The 25003-nt window shown below is 48.4% G+C and overlaps 1 protein-coding gene across 1 annotated transcript in view; it reads left to right on the plus strand.

Moving 5' to 3' along the window:
• The first annotated feature begins 7997 nt into the window (after window positions 1–7997).
• MAP2K3 (mitogen-activated protein kinase kinase 3) overlaps window positions 7998–25003 on the plus strand; it is a 65149-nt gene continuing 48143 nt past the window's right edge. Inside the window, exon 1 of the mRNA XM_033915178.1 lies at window positions 7998–8110. Coding sequence (XP_033771069.1) covers window positions 8095–8110 — 16 coding nt within the window. The 5' untranslated portion in view covers window positions 7998–8094. The remainder of the gene's footprint in view (window positions 8111–25003) is intronic.

Consider the following 25003-nt stretch of genomic DNA (forward strand, 5'->3'; position numbering starts at 1 on the left):
CAAAATCTTGTCCTGTCACATCACACTCTCCTGCAAATACTTAAGGGCCAAACCACGAATAGCCTTTACTCAACCATTTCACTTTTATCCCTATTCTGCAGGGGGCGCTCAGTGGCAGTCCTCGACGTCGAAAATCCAGTCAGGTTTTCAGGATTTCTCCAATGAATATGCATGAGATCGGTTTGCATGCTCTGCATCCATTATATGCAAATAGATCTCATACTTGGAGTTACATAATTTAAAAAAAAAAAAAAAGTTTAAAAACCTGCCTAAATTGGCACTTGGACGATTAAAAAGACAAGTCATCCAAGTATCGAAAATTGAACAGGGTTTTAGATGTATCTAAAACCAGCTTAGGCCTTTTCCTTGCCTCTGTGCACCCAGAGTGAAAAGGGGCATTTTTTGAGGAGTGGGTAAGGCGGGATGTGGGCCGACTTACACTTAATCGTCTGGCAACCATAATCAAAAACTTTGACAGGTTGCCTGGACGGAACTTATACATTTTGACTTAGACCAAGTCAAAACAGGTATAAGTTCTGGATTGGGCCGCTGAACTGATTGCGGCTGCCACGATCAGCTCAGCGGCCAAGGCAACCCATCTCCCCGCCTCCTTAATGATCGCGGCAGGAGGAATGCTCAGTCCTTCCTGCCCAAAGCTGCCACGACCCCCCCCTGAATGATCACCGGCAGGAGAGATGCCCAATCTCTCCTGCCGTGACCCCCCGAACCCTCCCGCAATGTTCCACGGCAGGAGGGATGCACAATCCTTCCTGCTGTGATGCTCCGCGAATCCCCCCAATGATCAACAGCAGGAGGAATGCCCAGTCCCTACTGCCAACACCCCGTGAACCCCCCCTGAAAGTTCACCGCGCCCCCGGACTCCACCAAAAGTTCACCCCCACCTGGACCCCCCCCACTAGGACCCCCCCTGGACCCTCCCCAACCTGGTATAATTGGCCGGCAGGCCCACCTTCAAAGGAATGGCGGGCCTGCCCCTTCCCGGTGCATCTTGGGATGTACCGGGGAGGGGCCTAAGGGCCCGATTGGGCTAAGCACTTAAGGCTCCTCCTGTAGGTGGGGCCTTAGGCACCTGGGCCAACTGGAATGTTAGGCCCATCTTCCAGTGCATTCTGGGATGCAGTGGGAGTGGCCTAAGATTCCAATTGGCCAGATCCCCTATAATGCCAGTAACATCAATATAGCTTAAGATAATTAAATATTCTTTAATAGTAATATGTATGTGTGAGGACTCACCCCACCTTTTACTAAGCCTCAGTAGAGAAGTATTAAATGCTCCGATGCTCATGGAATTCCTATGTGTGCCGGAGCAGCGTTGGAGCATTTAGCCCGGTAGAAACCTCTACCATGACTTAGTAAACGAGGGCCTAAATAAGGAATCCTATGAGTGTCAGAGCATTCAGCACTCCGAGCCATGGTAGAACCTTCTATTGCGGCCTAGTAAAAGGGGGTAAGTAGGTCATATTTCTTTTTGAAATTCAAAGTGGTTGTTGAGAGAATGACCCAAAGCTCTAGGGCGTTATCTTGTTGGGTTGTTGTTGGGTTTTTTTGTTATTTTTTGCCTCGCTGTGTGTATATCTAATATAATAAAACGCTAGCCGCGCATGCGCACTCAGACCTGCGTGATCTGAAATCCCTGAGATGTATATCCGTGGCTTTGCAGACGTGCGCATGCGCGAGTCCCCAGCCTTACTGCTTCCCAGCCGCAAGCGTTTTACTCCCTGCTCTCCAGATCGCGGTGTACAGACAGGTAGGGCACTGGGAGCTAGGGAGAAAGCAAGGGCTCAGTGCATCTTCGTCGTCGTTTTCTCCCCTCCCCCCCAATCCCCGTTGAGCCTCCCACCCGATTTTCTCTTCTCGCGGTCTGGCCAGTTATCTTAGTCCCTTGCCGCCGCCGCCACCCCCTTCCCTTCCCTTCCCACGGTCCACAAACCTCTTGCCTCCAGCAGCGGCTGCAGCACTGTAAATACGCTGCTTCGCAGCCTCTACTGCCTTGATTTGCTCTTCCGTGTCCCTGATGACATCATCAGATACGCGGCAGAGCAAATCAGGGCAATAGAGGCCGCGAAGCAGCGTGTTTACAGTGCTGCAGCCGCTGCTGGAGCCAAGAGGTTTGTCGACCGCAGGAAGGGAAGGGGGGTGGCGGCGGCGGCGGCGGCAAGGGACTAGGGGAGCTGGCCAGACCGCGAGAAGAGAAAATCGGGTGGGCTACGAAGAGACAGGGAGGAACTGGAACGGAAGAGGGAAAGGGGCCTGCTTTGGGGGAGGGGTGTGCTTGGAGGCAGACAGCTTTGCTTGGGGGGGAGACAGAAGGGGGGCCACGAAGACACAGTCAGGGAGGAACAGGAGGGGCAGAGGGAAAGGGGTCTTCTTTGGGGGAGGGGTGTGCTGGGAGGTAGATAGCTTTGCTTGGGAGGGGAGTCAGAAGGGGGGCCACAGAGACACTGTCAGGGAGGAATTGGAGGGGTAGAGGGAAAGGGGGCTGCTTCGGGGGGAGGGGTGTGCTGGGAGGCAGATCATTTTGCTTAGGGGGAAGACAGAAGGGGGGCCACGGAGAGACAGTTAGGGAGGAACTGGACGGGGAGAGGGAAAGGGGGCTGCTTTCTAGCACCTGTTAATGTAACGGGCTCAAAGACTAGTATATATATATATATATATATATATATAATAATGTGTTGGTTTTTATTTATTTTGAAGCTGGCGTTGGAGTCAGTATGTTTTTACCGACACCAGCTCCACCCAAAATTGCTTCCAACTGACTCCACAGCCCTGCTGAGAACTGGTATGAATACCAATAGTGGGGGCTAGAGCAGTGGTTCCCAAAACTGTCCTGGGGGACCCCCAGCCAGTCAAGTTTTCAAGATATCCCTAATGAATATGCATGAGAGAGATTTGCATACCTGTCACTTCCATTATATGCAAATCTCTCTCATGCATATTCATTAGGGATATCTTGAAAACCTGACTGGCTGGGGGTCCCCCAGGACAGGTTTGGGAACCACTGAGCTAGAGATTCTGTAAATAGCATCGAAATGATGTGCGCTAAGTTAGTATTCTGTAAGGGTGGAAAAGTATCTTAATGGTTAGCGCAGTGGACTGTGATCCTGGACAAGTCATTACCCTCAATTGCCCCAAGTACGAACTTTTAGATCAGTGGTCTCCAACCCTGTCCTAGAGGACCACCAGGCCAATTGTGTTTTCAGGATATGCATGGAGCAGATTTGCATGCCTGATTTTTATTCCGCCATTACCTTGAGGTTCAAAGCGGATTACAGAAGAGGATTTCTGGACACGTCCAGAGGTGTTACAGAGTAGAGTGGATTGCTTCAGAGGATTAATATGTTTCATACGGTGTGTGTTAGTCTTCATGGATTTATTGAATAGCAGGGGTTTTATTTCTTTTCTGAAAGTTTTGTAGTCTGGGGTCGGGATTAGTAGATTGTAATGTAATGTAATTTATTTCTTATATACCGCTACATCCGTTAGGTTCTAAGCGGTTTACAGAAAATATACATTAAGATTAGAAATAAGAAAGGTACTTGAAAAATTCCCTTACTGTCCCGAAGGCTCACAATCTAACTAAAGTACCTGGAGGGTAATAGAGAAGTGAAAAGTAGAGATAGAGGAAAAATAAAAATAAAATAAACATTTTAACAAGACAGCATTGATCTAAATACTTTGGAAGGTAGAAGAGAGGAGAGAAAGGAATAGAAGCAGAAGGGGGAGCCGTTGAACAGTAGAATTCTGGAGAAATTTAAATGATAGAAATAGAACAAAACAAAGACAAAAGGCAAAACAATAGATAAGATTAAAGATAAATCATAAGCTGGAAAGAAAAATAAAATAAAACTTTGTCTTCAATCCACGGTTTCAGCGTCAGTGATGAAGTGAGCAAGTAAGTTTAGGAGGAGCGATTGACGTTTCCAGAAAGGGCTTCTTCAGGGAAGAGACTTGGCAGACAGTCCCAGGATGCCTATGTCTCCTCCCCTGCGATGTTCTCCCATCCATGCATTCCCTCCCAGACACACTGCCCGTGCCCCAGCCGCTCCAAGGAGGCTGCCCCAGATGAGGCCCACGGTGAATGCAGGATTCTCTCCTCTGCAGGAAAGCCGCCCGGAGCCGACAGTCGATCTTGAGTTGGCGGTCTAGTTTTGCAGCCTGTGGGGCTAGAAGGCCATTGTACAGTTTTTTTCCGTTTGATGTCTCTGATTGGAGGGTGTGTGAATGGTATCACTTCCAGTATACGCAAACCTCTCTCATGCATATTCATTAGGGCTAGCCTAAAAACCCGATTGGCCTGTTGGTCCTCCAGGACAGGGTTGGGGACCATTGATTTAGATTGTGAGCTCACTAGAACAGAGAAAGCACCTGCATAAGCCCGTCCCCCCATTTTTACTAAAATGTGCTTGGTTTTTTAGCACTGGTCATGGCGGTATCAGGTCTGATGCATTGACATTAAAAACCATTGTAAAAGGGGAGGGTTTTTTTCTTTTTTAATGTGACATTTATTTATTCAATTTTCTGTACCGTTCTCCCCAGGGGAGTTCAGAACTGTTTACATGAATTTATTCAGGTACTTCAGCATTTTTCCTGTCTGTCCCGGTGGGCTCACAATCTGTCTAATGTACCTGGGGCAATGGGGGATCAAGTGATTTGCCCAGGGTCACAAGGAGCAGTGGGGGTTTGAACCCACAACCTCAGGGTGCTCAGGCTGTAGCTTTAACCACTGCACCACTCTAGAAATCAAAACATAGTAAAAGTGAGCTGAGAATAGGACAATCAAACCATTGTGACATCACTGATGAGGGTGAGCTGAGTATTGGACAATCAAGCCATTGTGACATCACTGATGAGGTTGGCTCTTATTGGTGGAATGAGGCATTATGATATCACAATACCAGCTCTAGTTATCGGGGGGGGGGGGGGGGCTCAGAACGGTTTACGTGAATTTATTCAGGCTCAAAGCATTTTTCCCTGTCTGTCCTGGTGGGCTCACAATCTATCTAATGTACCTGGGGAGAGATTAAGTGACTTGCCCAGGGTCACAGGGAGCAGCATGGGGTTTGAACCCACAACCTCAGGGTGCTGAGGCTGTAGCTTTAACCACTGCACCACACTCTACCCCCCTCCCCCCCCCCCCCCCCCCCGCTATAGAAATGATTAATAGTAGTGGTCATAATGACCCGTAGCGAATAATGGCTTTCACTCCTAATGTTGGGCACAAGCATATATGCCTAGCAAAGGCTGGCATAAATACTTGTGCCCAGCTGAAGGCAGGCACACAGATGTGGGCATTCTATAACAATTTACCTAATTTCAGGGAACACCCCTGACCTAGCCTTCCTCTCCCATGACCCCACCCTCCTTGGTGTTGCATGCCACTTATAACTCCTAATTACTAACAATTAAGTGCTTGTTAATGTCCAATAAACTAATTAGTTTGCAGTGGATTTGTGTGATCGAAATGTTGCTCTCAACTTCGGGCAACCTATACAGAATGGGGGGGGGGGGAGGGGGGAGAGTAATATGTGCTGAGGTGAAGTCTTTTTTTTTTCTTCACCTATGATGGTGATTTCTACTAATTTTTCTGTTTAACCTTATAAGAACATAAGAATAGCCTTACTGGATGGGCCCATTGGTCCGTCTAGGCCAGTAACCGAAATTGTAGCAGCATTTCATGCCACCCATCCAGGACAAGCAGTGACTTCTCCCATGTCTATCTCAACAGGAACTTGTCCAAACCTTTTTTAAAACCAGCTACATTGACCGTTTTTACCACATCCTCTGGCAATGCTACTGCATGCTATGGCTGGATGTCTTTTTTGTTTCCTCGGGGTGTCCAACCTCAGCCCTCCTTTGGGTTTTCAGGATTTCCCAAATGAATATGCATGAGATCTATTAGCAGACGACACAAAACTATGTCGGGTAGTTGGGTTACAAAAGGACAGAGAAGAACTTCAGGGAGATTTGAACCAGCTAGAGAAATGGGCGGAAAAGTGGCAGATGAAGTTTAACATAGAAAAATGCAAAGTGATGCACCTGGGTAAGAAAAACAAGGAACATGAATACAAAATGTTAGGTGCAGCATTGGGAAAGAGCGAGCAAGAAAGGGTCCTGGGGGTACTGATAGACAGGACCCTGAAGCCGTCGGCTCAATGCGCAGTGGCAGCAAAGAAGGCAAACAGGATGTTGGGTATGATAAAGAAGGGAATCACAAGTAGATCGGCGGACGTCATAATGCCGCTTTACAGAGCAATGGTCAGACCACACTTGGAATACTGTGTCCAACACTGGTCTCCCTACCTAAAGAAGGATATAACCCTACTGGAGAGGGTGCAAAGGCGAGCCACGAAGCTAGTTAAAGGCATCGAGAATTTGAGCTACAAAGAACGCCTCGGAAAACTGGGATTGTTCACCCTCGAGAAGAGAAGACTGCGAGGGGACATGATAGAGACTTTTAAAATACTAAAAGGATTTGACAAAATAGAGCAAGAAACATCGTTATTCACATTGTCAAATGTGACCCGGACAAGAGGTCATGGGCTGAAACTGAGGGGCACCAGGCCCAGCACAACGAGTGGTGGACGCTTGGAACGTTCTCCCTGAGGAGGTCGTGATGGAGACCAACATTCTGGGATTCAAGAGCAAGTTGGATGCACACCTTCTTGCAAATCACATTGGGGGATACGAGTAAACAAGATTTCTCAGCAGGGAACACCTGGCTTGGCCTCCATGGGTGCGGGTTGCCGGACTGGATGGACCTAGAGTCTGATCCGGCGAAGCCATTTCTTATGTTCTTATACAATGGAAGTAGTGCATGCAAATAGATCTCATGCAAATGTATTAGGAAAATCCTGAAAACCCGACTGGATTGCATCCCACGAGGACCCACGTTGGATCATTTCATATCATTATTTGATCACTGGTGTCAAAATTGGTCCTCGAGGGCCGCAATCCAGTCGGGTTTTCAGGATTTTCCCAATGAATATGCATGAGATCTATTAGCATACAATGGAAGCAGTGCATGCAAATAGATCTCATGCAAATGTATTAGGAAAATCCTGAAAACCCGACTGGATTGCGTCCCACGAGGACCCACGTTGGACCATTTTATATCATTATTTGATCACTGGTGTCAAAGTCGGTCCTCCAGGGCCGCAATCCAGTCGGGTTTTCAGGATTTCCCCGATGACAATGCATTGAAAGCAGTGCATGCAAATAGATCTCATGCATAGTCATTAGGGAAATCCTGAAAACCCAACTGGATTGCATCCCACGAGGACCCACATTGGACCATTTCATATCATTATTTGATCACTGGTGTCAAAGTCGGTCCTCCAGGGCTGCAATCCAGTCGGGTTTTCAGGATTTCCCCAATGACTATGCATTGAAAGCAGTGCATGCAAATAGATCTCATGCAAATGTATTAGGAAAATCCTGAAAACCCGACTGGATTGCATCCCACGAGGACCCACGTTGGACCATTTCATATCATTATTTGATCACTGGTGTCAAAGTCGGTCCTCCAGGGCTGCAATCCAGTCGGGTTTTCAGGATTTCCCCAATGACTATGCATTGAAAGCAGTGCATGCAAATAGATCTCATGCAAATGTATTAGGAAAATCCTGAAAACCCGACTGGATTGCATCCCACGAGGACCCACGTTGGACCATTTCATATCATTATTTGATCACTGGTGTCAAAGTCGGTCCTCCAGGGCCGCAATCCAGTCGGGTTTTCAGGATTTCCCCAATGACTATGCATTGAAAACAGTGCATGTAAATAGATCTCATGCATAGTCATTGAGGAAATCCTGACAACCCGACTGGATCTTCCCCATTCCTCATGCACTTTTCCAAAGCTCCTCCAGTTCCCACTGAAGTGCTCGGCGGCTTTCCCACAGCTGTCAAGAGACTCCGCCTACGCTTGACGTCACGCAGCCCGCGCCCCGCCCTGGCCTGACGTCACCGGTGCTTTCCCCGCGCGGCGCTTGCAGGCTAGTGGGCGCGCGGAGGCTTCCGCCTGGCTCCAGCGGGCCGGTTCTGCCTGGAAAGGGCGCTCGGCAGCGGCTGCAACATGTCGCTTCCCAAAGGTAAGAGAAGGCTCCCGGGCCATGTCCGTGCATCTGCCAACTTCCTTTGCTCCTTCATCGCTTGCATGGATCGGACGCCGGTGCTGGTACCGGTACCGGTATCGTGGGGTCTCTTGGCATCTAATTTCGTAGCGGCAAAGCCGATCGTTGCTGCCGGATTGTTTAGTGGCCGAGCGCTTGGCGATTTCCGCAGACTTTGCAGTGCCGAAACCACCTGCTGTTCGGTTGGGATTCGGATCTGGGCCGGAACCACCTGCTGTTCGGTTGGGATTTGGGTCTGGGCCGAAACAACCTGCTGTTCGGCTGGGATTCGGATCTGGGCCGAAACCACCTGCTGTTCGGTTGGGATTCGGATCTGGGCCGGAACCACCTGCTGTTCGGTTGGGATTCGGATCTGGGCCGAAACCACCTGCTGTTCGGTTGGGATTCGGATCTGGGCCGAAACCACCTGCTGTTCGGTTGGGATTCGGATCTGGGCCGAAACCACCTGCTGTTCGGTTGGGATTCGGATCTGGGCCGGAACAACCTGCTGTTCGGTTGGGATTCGGATCTGGGCCGAAACCACCTGCTGTTCGGTTGGGATTCGGATCTGGGCCGAAACCACCTGCTGTTCGGTTTGGATTCAAATCTGAACCGAAACCACCTGCTGTTCGGTTTGGATTCGGATCTGGGCCGGAACAACCTGCTGTTCGGTTGGGATTCGGGTCTGGGCCGAAACTACCTGCTGTTCGGCTGGGATTTGGGTCTGGGCCGAAACCACCTGCTGTTCGGCTGGGATTCGGATCTGGGCCGGAACAACCTGCTGTTCGGTTGGGATTTGGATCTGGGCCGAAACCACCTGCTGTTCGGTTGGGATTCGGATCTGGGCCGGAACAACCTGCTGTTCGGTTGGGATTTGGATCTGAACCGAAACAACCTGCTGTTCAGTTGGGATTTGGATCTGGGCCGGAACAACCTGCTGTTAGGTTGGGATTCGGGTCTGGGCCGAAACCACCTGCTGTTCGGCTGGGATTCGGGTCTGGGCCAAAACCACCTGCTGTTCGGCTGGGATTTGGATCTGGGCCGAAACAACCTGCTGATCGGTTGGGATTCGGATCTGAACCAAAACAACCTGCTGTTCGGTTGGGATTCGGATCTGGGCCGAAACCACCTGCTGTTCGGCTGGGATTCGGATCTGGGCCGAAACAACCTGCTGTTTGGCGGGGGATTCGGATCTGGGCCGAAACCACCTGCTGTTCGGTTGGGATTCGGATCTGGGCTGAAACCACCTGCTGTTCGGTTGGGATTCGGATCTGGGCTGAAACCACCTGCTGTTTGGCCGGGATTCGGACCTGGGCCGAAACCGAGTAGGTTACAAGCAGGCTGACTTCCCTTCGAACTCTCCAGGCTGCTGGCTGGGCGGTTTCGGACTAATTGAACTAGGATGGTCATTGCAATGGATTGCCTCAGTCCCTGCAATGATAGGTGAGTTTAGGCCAGGGGTTTGTTGCATGATGCTATTTTTGCACTTCTTGGGAGGGGAGTGATTGGAGGCTTCACCTGAATTCTGTTTGGGTTTTTTTTTCCCCTTGTGCTCTCGGGGGTAGCCAGAGAAGAGACCAACCAAGCCTGGTCTGCTCTAGTATAATCTAGGCAAGACCAGACAACAGATCCCCAGGAGAAGGAAGGGTTTCAGAGAACTTGTAAGCTTAGAAAAGGCCATGGTGGTACCTAGGCCAAAGGAGAGCCCACTCATGCTTGGAAGGTTATGCATGTCCTATGTTACTGGACCTGGAGATTCAAGACATCACTTTATATATGTATTTTTGTGATGTTTGTGCATTGGAGCTAGGAAATGTTTGCAATTGGCTATCCCATTTTCTGTGACGTTTGTCCCTTCACAACACTTTCCTGGAAGTGTAAGCTTTTCCACACTGAACTAACTCAAGGGAGGTTCTGTGGGGTACATTGCAGGAGGAGCTGTCGGAGAACCAGGGCAGCCCAGTTCAAATCCTACAGGAGCTCCTTAGGACCTTGCAAGTAGAGAATGACACGGGGGAAAAAAATCTGTCACCGCCCCGTCCCCGGCCCACCATCCTCTGCACCGCCCCGTCACTGCCCCATCACTGTCACCGCCATCCCTTTCACTGCCCCGTCACCGTCCCCGCAGCATCCAGACAGCAATATGGACATTCACCTTATGGGACTGGGTGATATACATTTCAAATGTAGTACTTTTTTTAATATATAAAAATAGGCAAAATTAGTTGCTATTTTATCATTATATTTTCTTGCCATTGGTGCCACACGTGATTTTAAAATGATAAACCAGTTCTGCTAAAGAGGGGAGAATACCCACAACGAAACAGTATTTATGTATTACAGATCTATGAAAGGACTAGCAGCCCCCACCCTCCCTCCACCTCACCTTATATTCCGAGTTTGCCGGCTTTCTTTTTCCCGAGCTGCACGCGTTCAAAAAGCCGTGCACGCGCGGCTGCGCGAGTCAATCAAACTTCTCCTCTCCTGCAACGTCCTGTTTCTGGTTGCGTCAGAGGAGAAGATTGATTGACTCGCGCAGCCGCGCGTGCACGGCTTTTTGAACGCGTGCGGCTCGGGAAAAAGGAAGCCGGCAAACTCGGAATATAAGGTGAGGTGGAGGGAGGGAGCTGGCTAAACGCGACGGGCGGGTGGTGTTTGCGGGGACCGCGCGATCCTTGATGCCTCACTGCGGAGACAAGACCATTCACCGCTCCACGGGGTGGTGAATGGCCTTGTCCCCGCAGCGACTGCTATTTTTATTTCCCCGTTCCGGTGGGTGACCCGCGGCTAAACGCGGCTAGCCGCGGGTAACTGCCACTGTGTCATTCTCTACTTGCAAGTCGCTCAGATACAGTGCCTGGGGTGAATTTCGGCAGTAAATCTACCATTCCTTTAGGTAGAAACTCGGATTGTAAACCATCTTGGGGAGAGGGAAATACCCGCAGGACCTAAATGTGACTTGCCTTGAACTGGGCCTTCTGGGACCTGCCTCCTCCAAACTTCTGGTGGGTCTTGAGCAAGCGTAGATACTCAAGGTCCCATGCTGAGCTGTGATGGGTTTCATAGGTATGTCGGCAGCTACGTTGATGTCGCTTTGGAGGGGGACGGAAGAGAAGCAGCTGAACGCTCCCTGGCCGTGCCCTTCAACCGCAAACCGCCAAACGACATTTCTACTTCCACTTTGTACCGAGCCATTGGAATTGACTGTTCCCCGCAGATTCGATCCCTTGAAGGATGCCTCAACTTTAGAAAAGCAATAGAAACATATCTCTTCACTGGTGTCAGGTCAAAAGCGCACCGGGACAAAGGCGCGCCCAGACAATTGAGTGCAACGCGGGGGTGCGCGCCGCACAAAATTACTGTTTTTAGGGAAAAAGTTAAGTTTACAGTAAAATGTGGACGGTTACAACCCCCCAAACCCCCCATAACGCTGGCGCGATCTCTATTAAGTAAACTGGGGGGGGGGGGCTCCCCAACAAAACCCCCCATTGGATCTCCTAAAAACTGTAATTTTCTTCGACGCGTGCCTCCATCTTGCGCTCAGTTGTCGGCGCGCACCTTTGTCTTTCGAGAGGTTGTCTATGAACCCTCTTCACCTAACTCTCCTGCCCTTGACTGATAGATTACAAAGAAATGTATATTGGTACTGGATACTAGGTTTCTACTGCAGCCTGGAGCGCTAAATGCTCATAGAAATCCTATGAGTGCCGGAGCAGATTCGTGGGTTTAGGACTCGCAACGTCAGTTATTTGCGACTTTCTAAACCCTGGCCTGCCTCCCGGACCTCTCCACGCCGTACCTGGTGGCCTAGCGGTCAAGCGGGCCATTAGCGATCTTCCTACGCCCCTGCTCCGTGCAGAGCCATCAACAAAAATGGCTGCCGTGAGTTCCTGTGGTCTCACGCGACTACAGTGGGAACTCTGCATGGGGCAGGAGCATAGACCACCAGGTAAGGTGTGGAGAGGCCCGGGAGGCGGGGGCGGGTCAGAGTCGGGCCTAAAAGATATTTGCGGTTATTCAATATTCGCGGGCTGGCTCTGCCCCTAACCCCCCGCGAATATGGAGGGGGAAGTGCATATTATGGATATTGATATTAGATCCCTAGTATATGTCGAGTTAGGGAAAGAAACTTGTAACTAGGGAAAATTGTATCCTGTTAACTGTATATTGTGTATATTGACCTGTAACCAATCCTGGGCTCTTTGGAGAGGTCGGGATGGAAAACGAATTAAATAAATCTCTGAGTGGGAAAGAGATATCAAACGCTAGCGGTGACAGTGGGGGTGGGGAGGGAGATGCCGAACACTGGCGGTGGTGATGGGGAGGATAGAGCAGAGAAGATTCTGGAGAGAAGTAGGGTGGAGGAAGGTCCTTGAACCACCCGGAGGACACACAACTGAAGGTTCACCTAGGGCAGGGGGGTCTTAACCTGTGGTGGCCCCCCCCCCCAAGGTGTGCAGGAAGAGGTCAAATTGGGTGAAATCTGAGGCAATTTATTGAACTTTCTAGACCCAGGGGGTAGGATATTCCGGTCCTCAAGAGCCACAAGCAGGTCAGGTTTTCAGGATATCCACAATGAATATGTATGAGATGGATTTGCATGTCCAGCCTCCTACAGATGCAAATCTCATGCATATTTATTGTGGATATCCTGAGAACCTGACCTGCTAACCACAATGAATATGTATGAGATGGATTTGCATGTCCAGCCTCCTACAGATGCAAATCTCATGCATATTTATTGTGGATATCCTGAGAACCTGACCTGCTAACCACAATGAATATGTATGAGATGGATTTGCATGTCCAGCCTCCTACAGATGCAAATCTCATGCATATTTATTGTGGATATCCTGAGAACCTGACTTGCTAACCACAATGAATATGTATGAGATGGATTTGCATGTCCAGCCTCCTACAGATGCAAATCTCATGCATATTTATTGTGGATATCCTGAGAACCTGACCTGCTAACCACAATGAATATGTATGAGATGGATTTGCATGTCCAGCCTCCTACAGATGCAAATCTCATGCATATTTATTGTGGATATCCTGAGAACCTGACTTGCTAACCACAATGAATATGTATGAGATGGATTTGCATGTCCAGCCTCCTACAGATGCAAATCTCATGCATATTTATTGTGGATATCCTGAGAACCTGACCTGCTAACCACAATGAATATGTATGAGATGGATTTGCATGTCCAGCCTCCTACAGATGCAAATCTCATGCATATTTATTGTGGATATCCTGAGAACCTGACTTGCTAACCACAATGAATATGTATGAGATGGATTTGCATGTCCAGCCTCCTACAGATGCAAATCTCATGCATATTTATTGTGGATATCCTGAGAACCTGACTTGCTAACCACAATGAATATGTATGAGATGGATTTGCATGTCCAGCCTCCTACAGATGCAAATCTCATGCATATTTATTGTGGATATCCTGAGAACCTGACCTGCTAACCACAATGAATATGTATGAGATGGATTTGCATGTCCAGCCTCCTACAGATGCAAATCTCATGCATATTTATTGTGGATATCCTGAGAACCTGACCTGCTAACCACAATGAATATGTATGAGATGGATTTGCATGTCCAGCCTCCTACAGATGCAAATCTCATGCATATTTATTGTGGATATCCTGAGAACCTGACCTGCTAACCACAATGAATATGTATGAGATGGATTTGCATGTCCAGCCTCCTACAGATGCAAATCTCATGCATATTTATTGTGGATATCCTGAGAACCTGACCTGCTAACCACAATGAATATGTATGAAATGGATTTGCATGCACTGCCTCCTTGAGATGCAAATCTATCTCATGCATATTTATTGTGGAGATCCTGAAAACCTGACTTGGCTCTGGCTCTCGAGGACTGGAATTGCCGACCCCTGCTCTAGACAGTGAAGGCCGTTATTAAGTTATTAGCTTAGTCATTGATAGTTATCAATGTACATTGCGGTGATTATTGTCAGGTTAGCACTTTTAGCAGCTAACAGTGAACACGGAGCTGTCAGTCACTAGTGAACATATAATTACAGGGGTGTGGGAACCGTACCATAGAGTTTCTTATATACTGCAAATTTCAACAAGGTTTCAATGCAGATTACAATAAGACTCTTAAACCATTAATATGGTTGACAGTCGGTGGAATAAAGAGAGAAGAGGTGTCTTAACATTTTCCTGAATTGGTAATGTGATTCCTGTTGACGTGAGCGCAGTGGGCAGATTATTCCAAACTTTGGGGCCTTGAAATTCAAAAAAAGATTCACACATCTTTTTCCGACGAGCATGTAAAAGAGAAAGAAAGGCCAACCAGAAAGAGTGTGGCGCCACTGGTTAAAGAACCTAAGATTTGCCACTGCTGGGTCAGACCAGCGGTCCATCGTGCCTAGCTCACGCGGTGGACCTCAGGTCAAAGACCAGTGCCCTAACTAAGACTAGCCCTACCAGTGCACGTTCTTGTTCAGCAGGAACTTGTCTAACTTTGTCTTGAATCCCTGGAGGGTGTTTTCCCCTATAATAACCTCTGGAAGAGCGTTCCAGTTTTCCACCACTCTCTGGGTGAAGAAGAACTTCTTTACGTTTCTACGAAATCTATCCCCTTTCAATTTTAGAGAGTGCCCTCTCATTCTCTCTACCTTGGAGAGGGTGAACAACCTGTCCATATCTACTAAGTCTATCCCCTTCAGTACCTTGAATGTTTCGATCATGTTCCCTCTCAATCAGAAACTTGTCCAACTTTGTCTTGAATCCCTGGAGGGTGTTTTCCCCTATAACAGACTCCGGAAGAGCGTTCCAGTTTTCTGCCACTCTCTGGGTGAAGAAGAACCTCCTTATGTTTGTATGGAATCTATCCCCTTTTAACTTTAGAGAGTGCCCTCTCGTTCTCTCTACCTTGGAGAGGGTGAACAACCTGTCCTTATCTACTAAGTCTATTCCCTTCAGTACCTAGAATGTTTCGATCATGTCCCCTCTCAATCTCCTCTGTTCGAGGGAGAAGAGGCCCAGTTTCTCTAATCTTTCGCTGTTCACTCCTCCAACCCCTTAACCATCTTAGTCGCTCTTCTCTGGACCCTTTCGAGTAGGTTGTGGGTTCAAACCCACGTTGCTCCTTGTGACCCTGGCCAAGTCACGTAACCCTCCCTTCCCATTGCCCCCAGGTACATTAGATCAGTGGTTCCCAACCCTGTCCTGGGGGACCACCAGGCCAGTCGGGTTTTCAGGATAGCCCTAATGAATAGGCATGGAGTAGATTTGCATGCCTGGCACCTCCATTATATGCAGATCGCTCTCATGCATATTCATTAGGGCTATCCTGAAAGCTCAACTGGCCTGGTGGTCCCTCAGGACAGGGTTGGGAACCACTGAATTAGATAGAAATTGGAATAAATAATAACCTGCTGTGAACTACTAATGAAAGGATGTCGGCTATATATATGTATGCATGTTTTATATACAGTACTTATATATAATGGGGTCTGTGTGTTGAATACAACACTTGGTAACACATATATAGATGATCCTGAGGGCGGGCTAGTTGCACAAAGTCGCCGTGAGGGAGAGATTGAAGGCAGCTCCAGTTCCCCGCTCCACTGGACCACCAGGGCAGTACTGCAGGCCCGCGGTGGGTCCGGGAAGGGATGCAGATTGACCGCAGAGCCGGCAGACAGGAAGGGAGGAGGGGTCGCTTCTGCCCTGCACCAGTACTTGAATATAAATCGCCGGTTTATTTGCGTCGACCTTTTTTCCTCCTTTTTGGGGGGGGGGGAGGAGAAGGTTACCTCGGTTTATTTTCAGATCGGTTTATATTAGATCAGGGATCTCAAAGTCCCTCCTCGAGGGCCGTATTCCAGTCGGGTTTTCAGGATTTCCCCAGTGAATATGCATTGAAAGCAGTGCATGCAAATAGATCTCATGCATATTCATTAGGGAAATCCTGAAAACCTGACTGGATTGCGGCCCTCAAGGAGGGACTTTGAGATCCCTGTATTAGAGTATTTACGGTTGGGATGGGCTGAAGAGGGCTTTGACGGGAGCTACAATCATTTGGGCTGGTTAAGAAAGGCTGGAGTGAGCTTGGACAGACTTCAACGGCCGAAATATCAAAGAAAAAAAATTAGTCTGTTGAGCAGACTGAATAAACTGCACGAGGTGTTATTTAATACTAGTCTTATAGCCCGTTACATTAACGGGTGCTAGAATATATGTGTGTGTGTCTGTCTTTATTTTTTTTCTCTCTCTCCTTAGCCGCTTTCTGTATTTCTGTCTGTCTTTTTTTTTTTTTTTCCTTGGCTGTCCACTTCCACCCCTTGCCTGCTCCCCCTGTCCATTCTCCCATCCTTTTACCTCCCCTGTGTCCTCCACCACCCCATCACTGCTCACCTTATCCAGCAGAAGCCCTTCTCCCTTTGTTTTACCTCCTCCTGTCCATCATCACCTCCTTCCTGTTCCCCCTGTCTTCATTTTTCTGCCCCCCTCCCTGTTCATCAGCACCTGTTCCCCTGTCCATCAACCCCTTTTCTGCCCCTCCATTTCCGTGTGTTGCAGCATTTCCCTCCCACCCCACTTCCCTGTGCAGTATTTTCCTCCCCCCCCCCATACCTTCCTCCTGAACTCCATGCCCTACTTATGTTAAAATGCTTTCCGGGTTTGGCTGCCGCGGCCTGCAGCCGTCGACAGCCGCCACGGCCGACATCCGACTCGGGCCGCCGCTGTCGACATCCGCCTCGGGGGCGGGGGAGGAAAAGAGAGAGAGAGCTTCGGGCGGCCAGCAGCCGCCGTGGCCAACATCCGCCTCGGGCCGCCGACAGCCGCCGCGGCCGACATCCACCTCGGGGGGAGGGAGAGAGAGAGAGAGAGAGAGCTTCGCGCGCATGCGCACTCCTATCTGCGGTGCCCTACAGCTCACAGAAAACCGGCGCACGCAGATGGGAGTGCGCATGCGCGGCCTAGCGTTTTATTATATTAGATGTTACTATATGGAAAAGTCTGAAGGGTGCCTTGGGTCCCCATCTACCTTGCACCGGTTCTGCTTATGGCCTTTCAATTAAAAAAAAAAGAAATAAATTTATATAATCTGCTTCAAATTGTATTTATCAACTCTTATAAGTTAACAAAATAACTAAAAATTGTTTTACTGAGCTTAGAGAATGACACGGTGTCTTCCCGCTGGTAGCCGCGGGTAACCCGCCAAAATGGGGAGGAGAAAAAAATGGTTGCCGTGGGTCTGAGGACAAAGCCATTCACTGCCCCGAGGAACGGTGAATGGCCTTGTCCCCGCAGTTAAGTATTTTGCATGTGTTGCCTCACATCACCCCTCACGATCGTGCGGTCAGCAGCCCCCCTCCCTTCCTCCCGATTCCTGCAGTCCAGGCATCTCCTTCCCTTCCTCTCACCTTCGTTGGCGATTTTCATTGTTGTATCTCCGAGTGGTACAAGCATTTTTACAAGTCGGTGTGGCTGTCTGAAACTTCTCCTCTGACGCAACTTCCTGTTTGCAGTTGCATTGGAGGAGAAGTCTCAGGCAGCCGCGCGCAACTTGTGAAAAGGCTTATGTCACTCGGAGACAGAACAATGAAAATCACCAACGAAGGTGAGGGGAAGGAGGGAGGGAGATGCCCGGACTGTGGTAATTGGGAGAGAGGTTGTCTGCTGGACCACACAAAGGACACTGAAGGGAAGTAGATAGAGAGGGGGAGGGAAGAGAGGAACAGACGCTGAAGGGAAATGGGGAGGAGAGAGAGGGAGAACACGCTGGAAGGAAGTGGAGGGGGGAGGAGCAGACGCTGCGTGTTAGTGGATAGGAGAGAGAGGGGAGAAAACGCTGAAGGAAAGTGGGGAGTAGGAGAGAGTGGAACAGACGCTGAAAGGAAGTGAGGGGGAGAGAGGGGAGCACTTATTGGATGGAAGGAGGGGATAAAGAAAAAAGGGCACATGTTGGATTGGGAAGACAGATACCAGATCTGAGGGGAGGAAAGGAGGCAAGAGAGGCTAAAAACTACCTGGGAGAGGGAAGGGAAGACAGAGATGCCAGACTGGGGGGGAGCAGAGGGAAGAAGATGGGTGCCAAACCAATGGGGGGGGGGGGTGCGGTGGAGGGAGAGATGGGAGGGAGAGGCGGACAGTTTCTGGTAGAGGCATACAAACAGAGCAGATGCCACATTTTTAGAGCTGACCCCGTGCCTCGGTGCTTCTGATAGCAATGTGCCAGACTGGTTTCATTTTGGAGGGTTAGACTGGAGCTTCTACGAAGCTTAATGGGAATAGACTTCTCCAATGTTAGAGCAGGTATCTCCAGGTCACAGAAAACAGTGTAAAGTTTGGTTTGGGAGCAATCGTGAAATCAGTGTATTATTATAACATATGTTCAGCTCCAAAAATTATTGAACAAAATATAGGATATGATCCATATAAATGTACAAAATACTATAAAAATCAAATACACAATAAAAATGTGTGTGTGAAGTGTTTAGAACCCAAATCTCCTTCAATTGAGCCACTAAAGAGATTACCCGTATTTTTTTGCTCCATAAAACACACTTTTTCCACCCCCCAAAAGGGTGATGAGAACTGACCTCGGCCAATCACTGAGCAGCGCGGGACCAGACAGAAAGTGCAAAGGTCGTGCTCCTGCCTCACGCCGCTCTGCTACCAAAGCCAGCAGGAGAGCGTGCTGGACCACCACAACTTTAAAAAAGTACTGGGGGGCTGCGGACAAGCTCCTTCAGCTGCGGGCGGGCTGCTTTAGGCTTCCTAGCACCAGATGTACCCCTTTGTAGAGGAGGAATTATTTTTCCTTGGTTTTTCCTCCTCTACAGGGGGGTGCGTCTTATGGACAGGTGCGTCTTATAGATCGAAAACTACGGTATCTTGGGGACCATCATCGGACTTCTATGTCCCCATCCATAAAGTATATCAACAATGTAAAGCTGGAGCTGGGCACTTATCTGTATGACTGCAGGCACTTGCTCATTCAAAGTGCTCTCAATGTTCCGCTCCCCCCTCGACCCAGACCTGAGTTTCGCCTAAATGACGTCTTCAGGAGGGGGGTCACATAAACACAGTGAAATGCCTAAACAACAGTGTTCCGGAGCGGCATCTGATCAATGCGCATACTTTGCTGGGTGGTGAGGGCAGTGACCCGAGAACCAGGGAATAGAGAGTACACCTTCTGCTGGTGTTCCTTGTGACCTTGAGCAAGTCACTTAACCCTTTTCGCTGCTTTGGGAAAATTAGATTGTGAGCCCGCTGGGGCCGAAAAGTTACCTGTTGCACGCGATTGTAAGTCGCCTTCAGCTACGACGGGGCAAAGCAATTCCCCTCCCTTCCGATACATCCGCCTCCGGTTACTGCTAGACTCTGTTTTCTGTCCAGCTAATCTGCCTGCCTGGGAAGGCACATGGGTGTGTGTCACCGACATGGAATTAGTGAGGGCTCAGAGTTGCTACCTAATCTTGTATTTTTAAGGAAGAGGGTTTTGCAGGGGGTGCAACACTTGTTTGTGTGTTGCAATAGGTTGAATCGATAAATCATAAGGGGGGGGGGTGTGAAGCAAATTTTTTTTCTTTTTAATTGTGTCTACTTCAGCCTGGAGCAGGTATAAGTATTGCAGGTATTAGTTGCTGAGCAGGGCAGGAACTCAATTGCTGACTCACTGTCACAATAGACATGTACTTGCTGCAACTGACTTCCTGGAAGGCCTTGAGCTGGCCGGGATGCTTAAAAGGGCAACGCAGCCATGATGCAATGTGCCCAGTAGTTGCGTGTTTACCGTTCTCAAGAGCGTGACTGGCACTTCCTTTATCCTGAATGCAGAGGATGCAAGACTTTGACAAGTCTGCATTTCCTTGTAAGAAGGAAAAAAAAAAAAAAAATCTCTCCAATCGCTTCTGTAGAAACAATTTAGCATGTCTGGTACATCATCCCTTCAGAATGAGATTTGCCGTCATGAGCAGGTTCAGTATTCAGCTCCTTAAACCCAGAAATTAAGTAGGAAGTCAGTTTGAAGAGCAAATTTTTTTTTTTCCAGCTCGTCCAAGTGCAGTCCTCAAGCGTAGCCATTGGACAAGATTTTCACCATGCATGCCGTTAGGCAAATGTCTCGTGCATGTTCATTGTGGAGATCCTGAAAACCTGATTGCAGCTCTCCAGGACTGCAGTTTCACACTCCTGCTCTAGGGCAGTGTTTCTCAATTCGGTCCTGGAGTAACCCCTTGCCAGTCAGGTTTTCAGGATCTCCACAGTGAATATGCATGCAAAAAAAATGTGCATATAATGGAGGCAGTGTATGCAAATTACATTTATGCATATTCATTGTGGAGATCCTGAAAACCTGACTGGCAAGGGGGCACTCCAGGACCGATCTGAGAAACACTGCTCTAGGGAGCCACATGTTTTTATGCCCCTGTACCATGCAGAGCAGTGGACCTTGAGCTCCCACCTCCCGATACCGCACCGTGCAACTCTCATTTCTTTCTTCAGTGTCCTTTGTTCCCAATCCTCTCCATTGTGTTCAGGTTGGTCCATACAGAAATATTGGTATAGTGTTCTAGATTTCTGCAATTGAATGCTTGTAGCCATGACTTTACAGCCATGGTAGCTTCCCTCACCTACCCCATGCACCTGTTGCTTCTTCCTGTTTTTTGGAGGGGATGGGGGTCAATCAGGCTTACAAAAAAGAGAAGAAACAAGTTTGAAATGCTCACTAATGCTAGCTGCAGAGGAATGAGCTTTCTGTTCCCTTTCAAACACTGACTTTGGAAAACCACGGGCTCGGCCTTTGGCTCTTCTGCACACTTTTTTGCATCTGAATTTATTTGCAAGAAATTATCTGCCAATCTGAGAGAGTCTTTTTCTTGAGAGAATGCACGGTTTTCTAACAGCCAGCGAATTTACTGCGTAGTGTGGGAGGGAGCAAGATATTGACTCATTCTATGGCTAATGTTAGTGATCCTAGTGCTCCCACAGCCATGAAATGATGGGTAAAGCCCTTAACTGCAGAAATGTAGATCAGCTTACTTTGTGCATATTAACTAACGTGCTGTTCTGGATGCAGATGTGGGTATAATGGCCCACACAGCGCCTTCAGGTGTTGAAATAATTGCATGCAAAATATTCATATTGCTAATCTAGGCTCATGTATGTATGGTTCCATGGCAACCAGCATGTGCTCCTGGGTTTTGGGCACCTTATTTGCATATGATTTGGTTATACCTTTGGGTGTGTTCATTTTTGTGTGTGTGTGTGTGTGTGTGTGGGGGGGGGGGGGGGTTGGAACTATGCTAATGTGGTTCTTGATTTTGGCCACTAGGTGTCACTACAGAGCAATAGTGTGAGATTTCCCTCAAACCCTCTGCTGCTGAGCCTGGATACAATAACACAGGGATCTCAAAGTCCCTGCTTGAGGGCCGCAATCCAGTTGGGTTTTCAGGATTTCCCCATTGAATATGCATTGAAAGCAGTGCATGCACATAGATCTCATGCATATTCATTGGGGAAATCCTGAAAACCCAACTGGATTGTGGCCCTCAAGGAGGGACTTTGAGACCCCTGCATAACACGTTTCTTGGTTGGGGAATCAGACCTAGGTCTCCCATATGGCAGTGTCATGGGGTCAGCGACCCCCCCCCCACCGGATAATTCATGCCGTGGAATAAGTAATTTGTGCAGGGGAGGAATAGACTGGCATGGAATCTCTCTTGCCGATATTCAAAAGGGTTCTCGGGGGCTGCTACTGATTCTCATAGCAGGCACCGAGAATTTATGCATATGCATCACATTTAAATGAGCTCTCCTTGTGATGCATAAAAGAGAGTGCTCCCCCCGCCCATTTTACGGGACAAATTTCCAGTCTCATGCACAATAGCTGCACCCATTAAAAAAGAAAAGTCCACAGCTAAACCAGCAGCCCCTGCTCTCCCTGCCAGCTCAGCTGATCGCAGCTCCAGAGTCACCATCAGCTGAGCAGAGAAGAGCAGCAGCTGCAGGCAGGAGGAGGAGCTGGGCCTAGCAGTTTGTTCTGATCAGGCGCCAGGCACAATTCTCCCCTCTTTTATGGAGCTACTCTGAACAAAATAGCATGCATATGATTTGTAAAAGGAAATCGTTTTCAACACGGAATTTTTTCCTGCGTTGGAGTAGGGTTGCCAGAATTCCTCTTTGAAAATAGAGGGGTGCCTGCCCCTGCCCCATTCCACCCCCACACGAAACTCCCCGAGGTCGAAGGCTGCATTTAGAAGCCTTTGCACATGCGTGGGTGTCGACACGATGATGTCATGTGCATGCACAAGTGTGTAAGATGTCGTCATGGTGACGGCCGCCCGTACGCAGCCTCCGAGCTCAGGACTTCCAAAACCCGTTAAAACTGCCGGGTTTTGGAAATCCCTCCAGGCGACCGGACAGTATCCTAAAAAGAGGACATGTCCGGGTTTTCCCCAGACGTCTGGTAACCCTATGTTGGAACGTTGTGCATCCTTCCCTTAAAGTAAGCAGAAGATTTTTAGCTGTGATTATAAGAGTGGGAACGCTTAGGGTTTTTTTTTTTAAATTGATTCCTCTTGCTGACATTTGGTAATCTGTGTCTTTATGGGAGGGAGTAAGGGGCTGTTAATAATTTTTTTAAATGCTATATTTCCTGTTGCCCTGTAAGCTGTTATCACTGATTTGCCGTGGAATTGATAAAAGGGGGGGGAGAGGCGGGAAAGCCCTTGCTTACGGGGGAGGCAGGTGCCAGTATCCTTCAGGCTCCTGGCAGGGTGGTGATTAAGGTAAACAGCACAGTGTTTCCTTCCTGGGCGTGGGCTTGTGTTCCGATGCCAGCGGCATGGCTCAGTTACAAGCCAGAGCTGGAGGCTGGCATGGGTGGTGGTAGGGAAGCAGCGCCAAATTGGGACCTCTGCTGGGTGCTCCTTGCGTTGGATGTATACGCACAGTAGGTGCTGAGGCAGCTGGGACGGTTGCCCTGTTCTTAAGTGATGAGATTTACGTGAGACCTTGTTCTGTAATTCATATGGAAAGAGGAGTGTTTTTACTTGAGTTTAAGAACATAAGAAAAGCCTTAGTGGGTCAGACCAATGGTCCATCAAGCCCAGTAGCCCATTCTCACGGTGGTCAATCCAGGTCCCTAGTACCTGGCCAAATACCAAAGTGTAGCAACATTCCAGAATCTCAAAGATTAGCAAGATTCCGGAACCTCAAATAGGAGCAACATTCCATGCGGAATCCCCAAAGAGTAGCAAGATTCCAGAATCCCAGAGAGTAACAAGATTCTAGAATCCCAAAGAGTAGCAATATTCCATGCTACCGATCCAGGGCAAGCAGTGGCTTCCCCTGTGTCTTTCTCAATAACAGACTATGGACTTTTCTTCCAGGAACTTGTCCAAACCTTTCTTAAAACCAGCTACACTATCTGCTCTTACCACAACATCTGGCAACACGTTCCAGAGCTTAACTATTCTCTGAGTGAAAAAATATTTCCTCCTATTGGTTTTAAAAGTATTTCCCTGTAACTTCATCGAGTGTCCCCCTAGTCTTTGTCATTTTTGACAGAGTGAAAAATCGATCTGCTTGTACCTGATTAACGCTAGCAGCGTGCTCGATTTTAAAAAAGAAATGGGATATGCATGTGGGATCTCTAGCGGGGTGAAGTCTGGGGGTGGGTCATTAGCATGGGCAGACTTGATGGGCTACAGCCCTTTTCTGCCGTCATATTCTTTGTTTCTATGTTTCTACCTGTTCTACTCCACTCAGGATTTTGTAGATTTCAATCAAGTTTGTTCTTGACTAGAGAATGACACGGGGACAGATTTGTCCCAGTCCCCACAGGAACTCAAATTTCCCCATCCCGTCCCCGTGAGTTTTGTCGCTGTCCCTGCCCCTGCCCCATTCCTGTAAGCTCAGCCTTAACCACACAAGACTTGAACACTTAGGATTTGAAAGTGTTTGAGGCTTGTGCAGATGAGGACGGAGCTTAGGCATTGGTGGAATGAGGCATTATGACATCACAATCTGAGCTCTAGAATGTTGCTATTTAGGATTTGAAAGTGTTTGAGGCTTGTGCAGATGAGGACGGAGCTTAGGCATTGGTGGAATGAGGCATTATGACATCACAATCTGAGCTCTCGAATGTTGCTACTTAGGATTTTAAAGTGTTTGAGGCTTGTGCAGATGAGGACGGAGCTTAGGCATTGGTGGAATGAGGCATTATGACATCACAGTCTGAGCTCTAGAATGTTGCTACTTAGGATTTGAAAGTGTTTGAGGCTTGTGCAGATGAGGACGGAGCTTAGGCATTGGTGGAATGAGGCATTATGACATCACAATCTGAGCTCTAGAATGTTGCTACTTAGGATTTGAAAGGGTTTGAGGCTTGTGCAGATGAGGGCGGAGCTTGCAGGAATGGGACAGGGACAGGAAAAGAACTTGACGATACGGGAAAATAAGTTCCTGCGGGGTCAGGGAAAAATTTGTCCCCCATGTCGTTCTCTATTCTTTACTTCATTTTGTATGAACTGTAAGGATTTTGAAAAAAAAAAAAAAAAAAAACCCAAAACTTCAGCTCTTGCAGAACACAGCAGTAAGACTCATTTTTGGCAAGAAAAGGTTTGACCCTGTTTCCCTTTTGTTGACTTCTGTCTATTGGCTTCCAATCAAAGCACATGTGATATTTAAATTGGCTTGTTTTATGTTGAAAACTTTGGATGGTCTAGCTCAGGGGTAGGGAACTCCGGTCCTCGAGAGCCGTATTCCAGTCGGGTTTTCAGGATTTACCCAATGAATATGCGTTGAAAGCAGTGCATGCAAATAGATCTCATGCACATTCATTGGGGAAATCCTGAAAACCCGAC

Source organism: Geotrypetes seraphini, chromosome 11 (assembly GCF_902459505.1).
Source record: "Geotrypetes seraphini chromosome 11, aGeoSer1.1, whole genome shotgun sequence".
NCBI classification, from domain to species: Eukaryota; Metazoa; Chordata; class Amphibia; order Gymnophiona; family Dermophiidae; genus Geotrypetes; species Geotrypetes seraphini.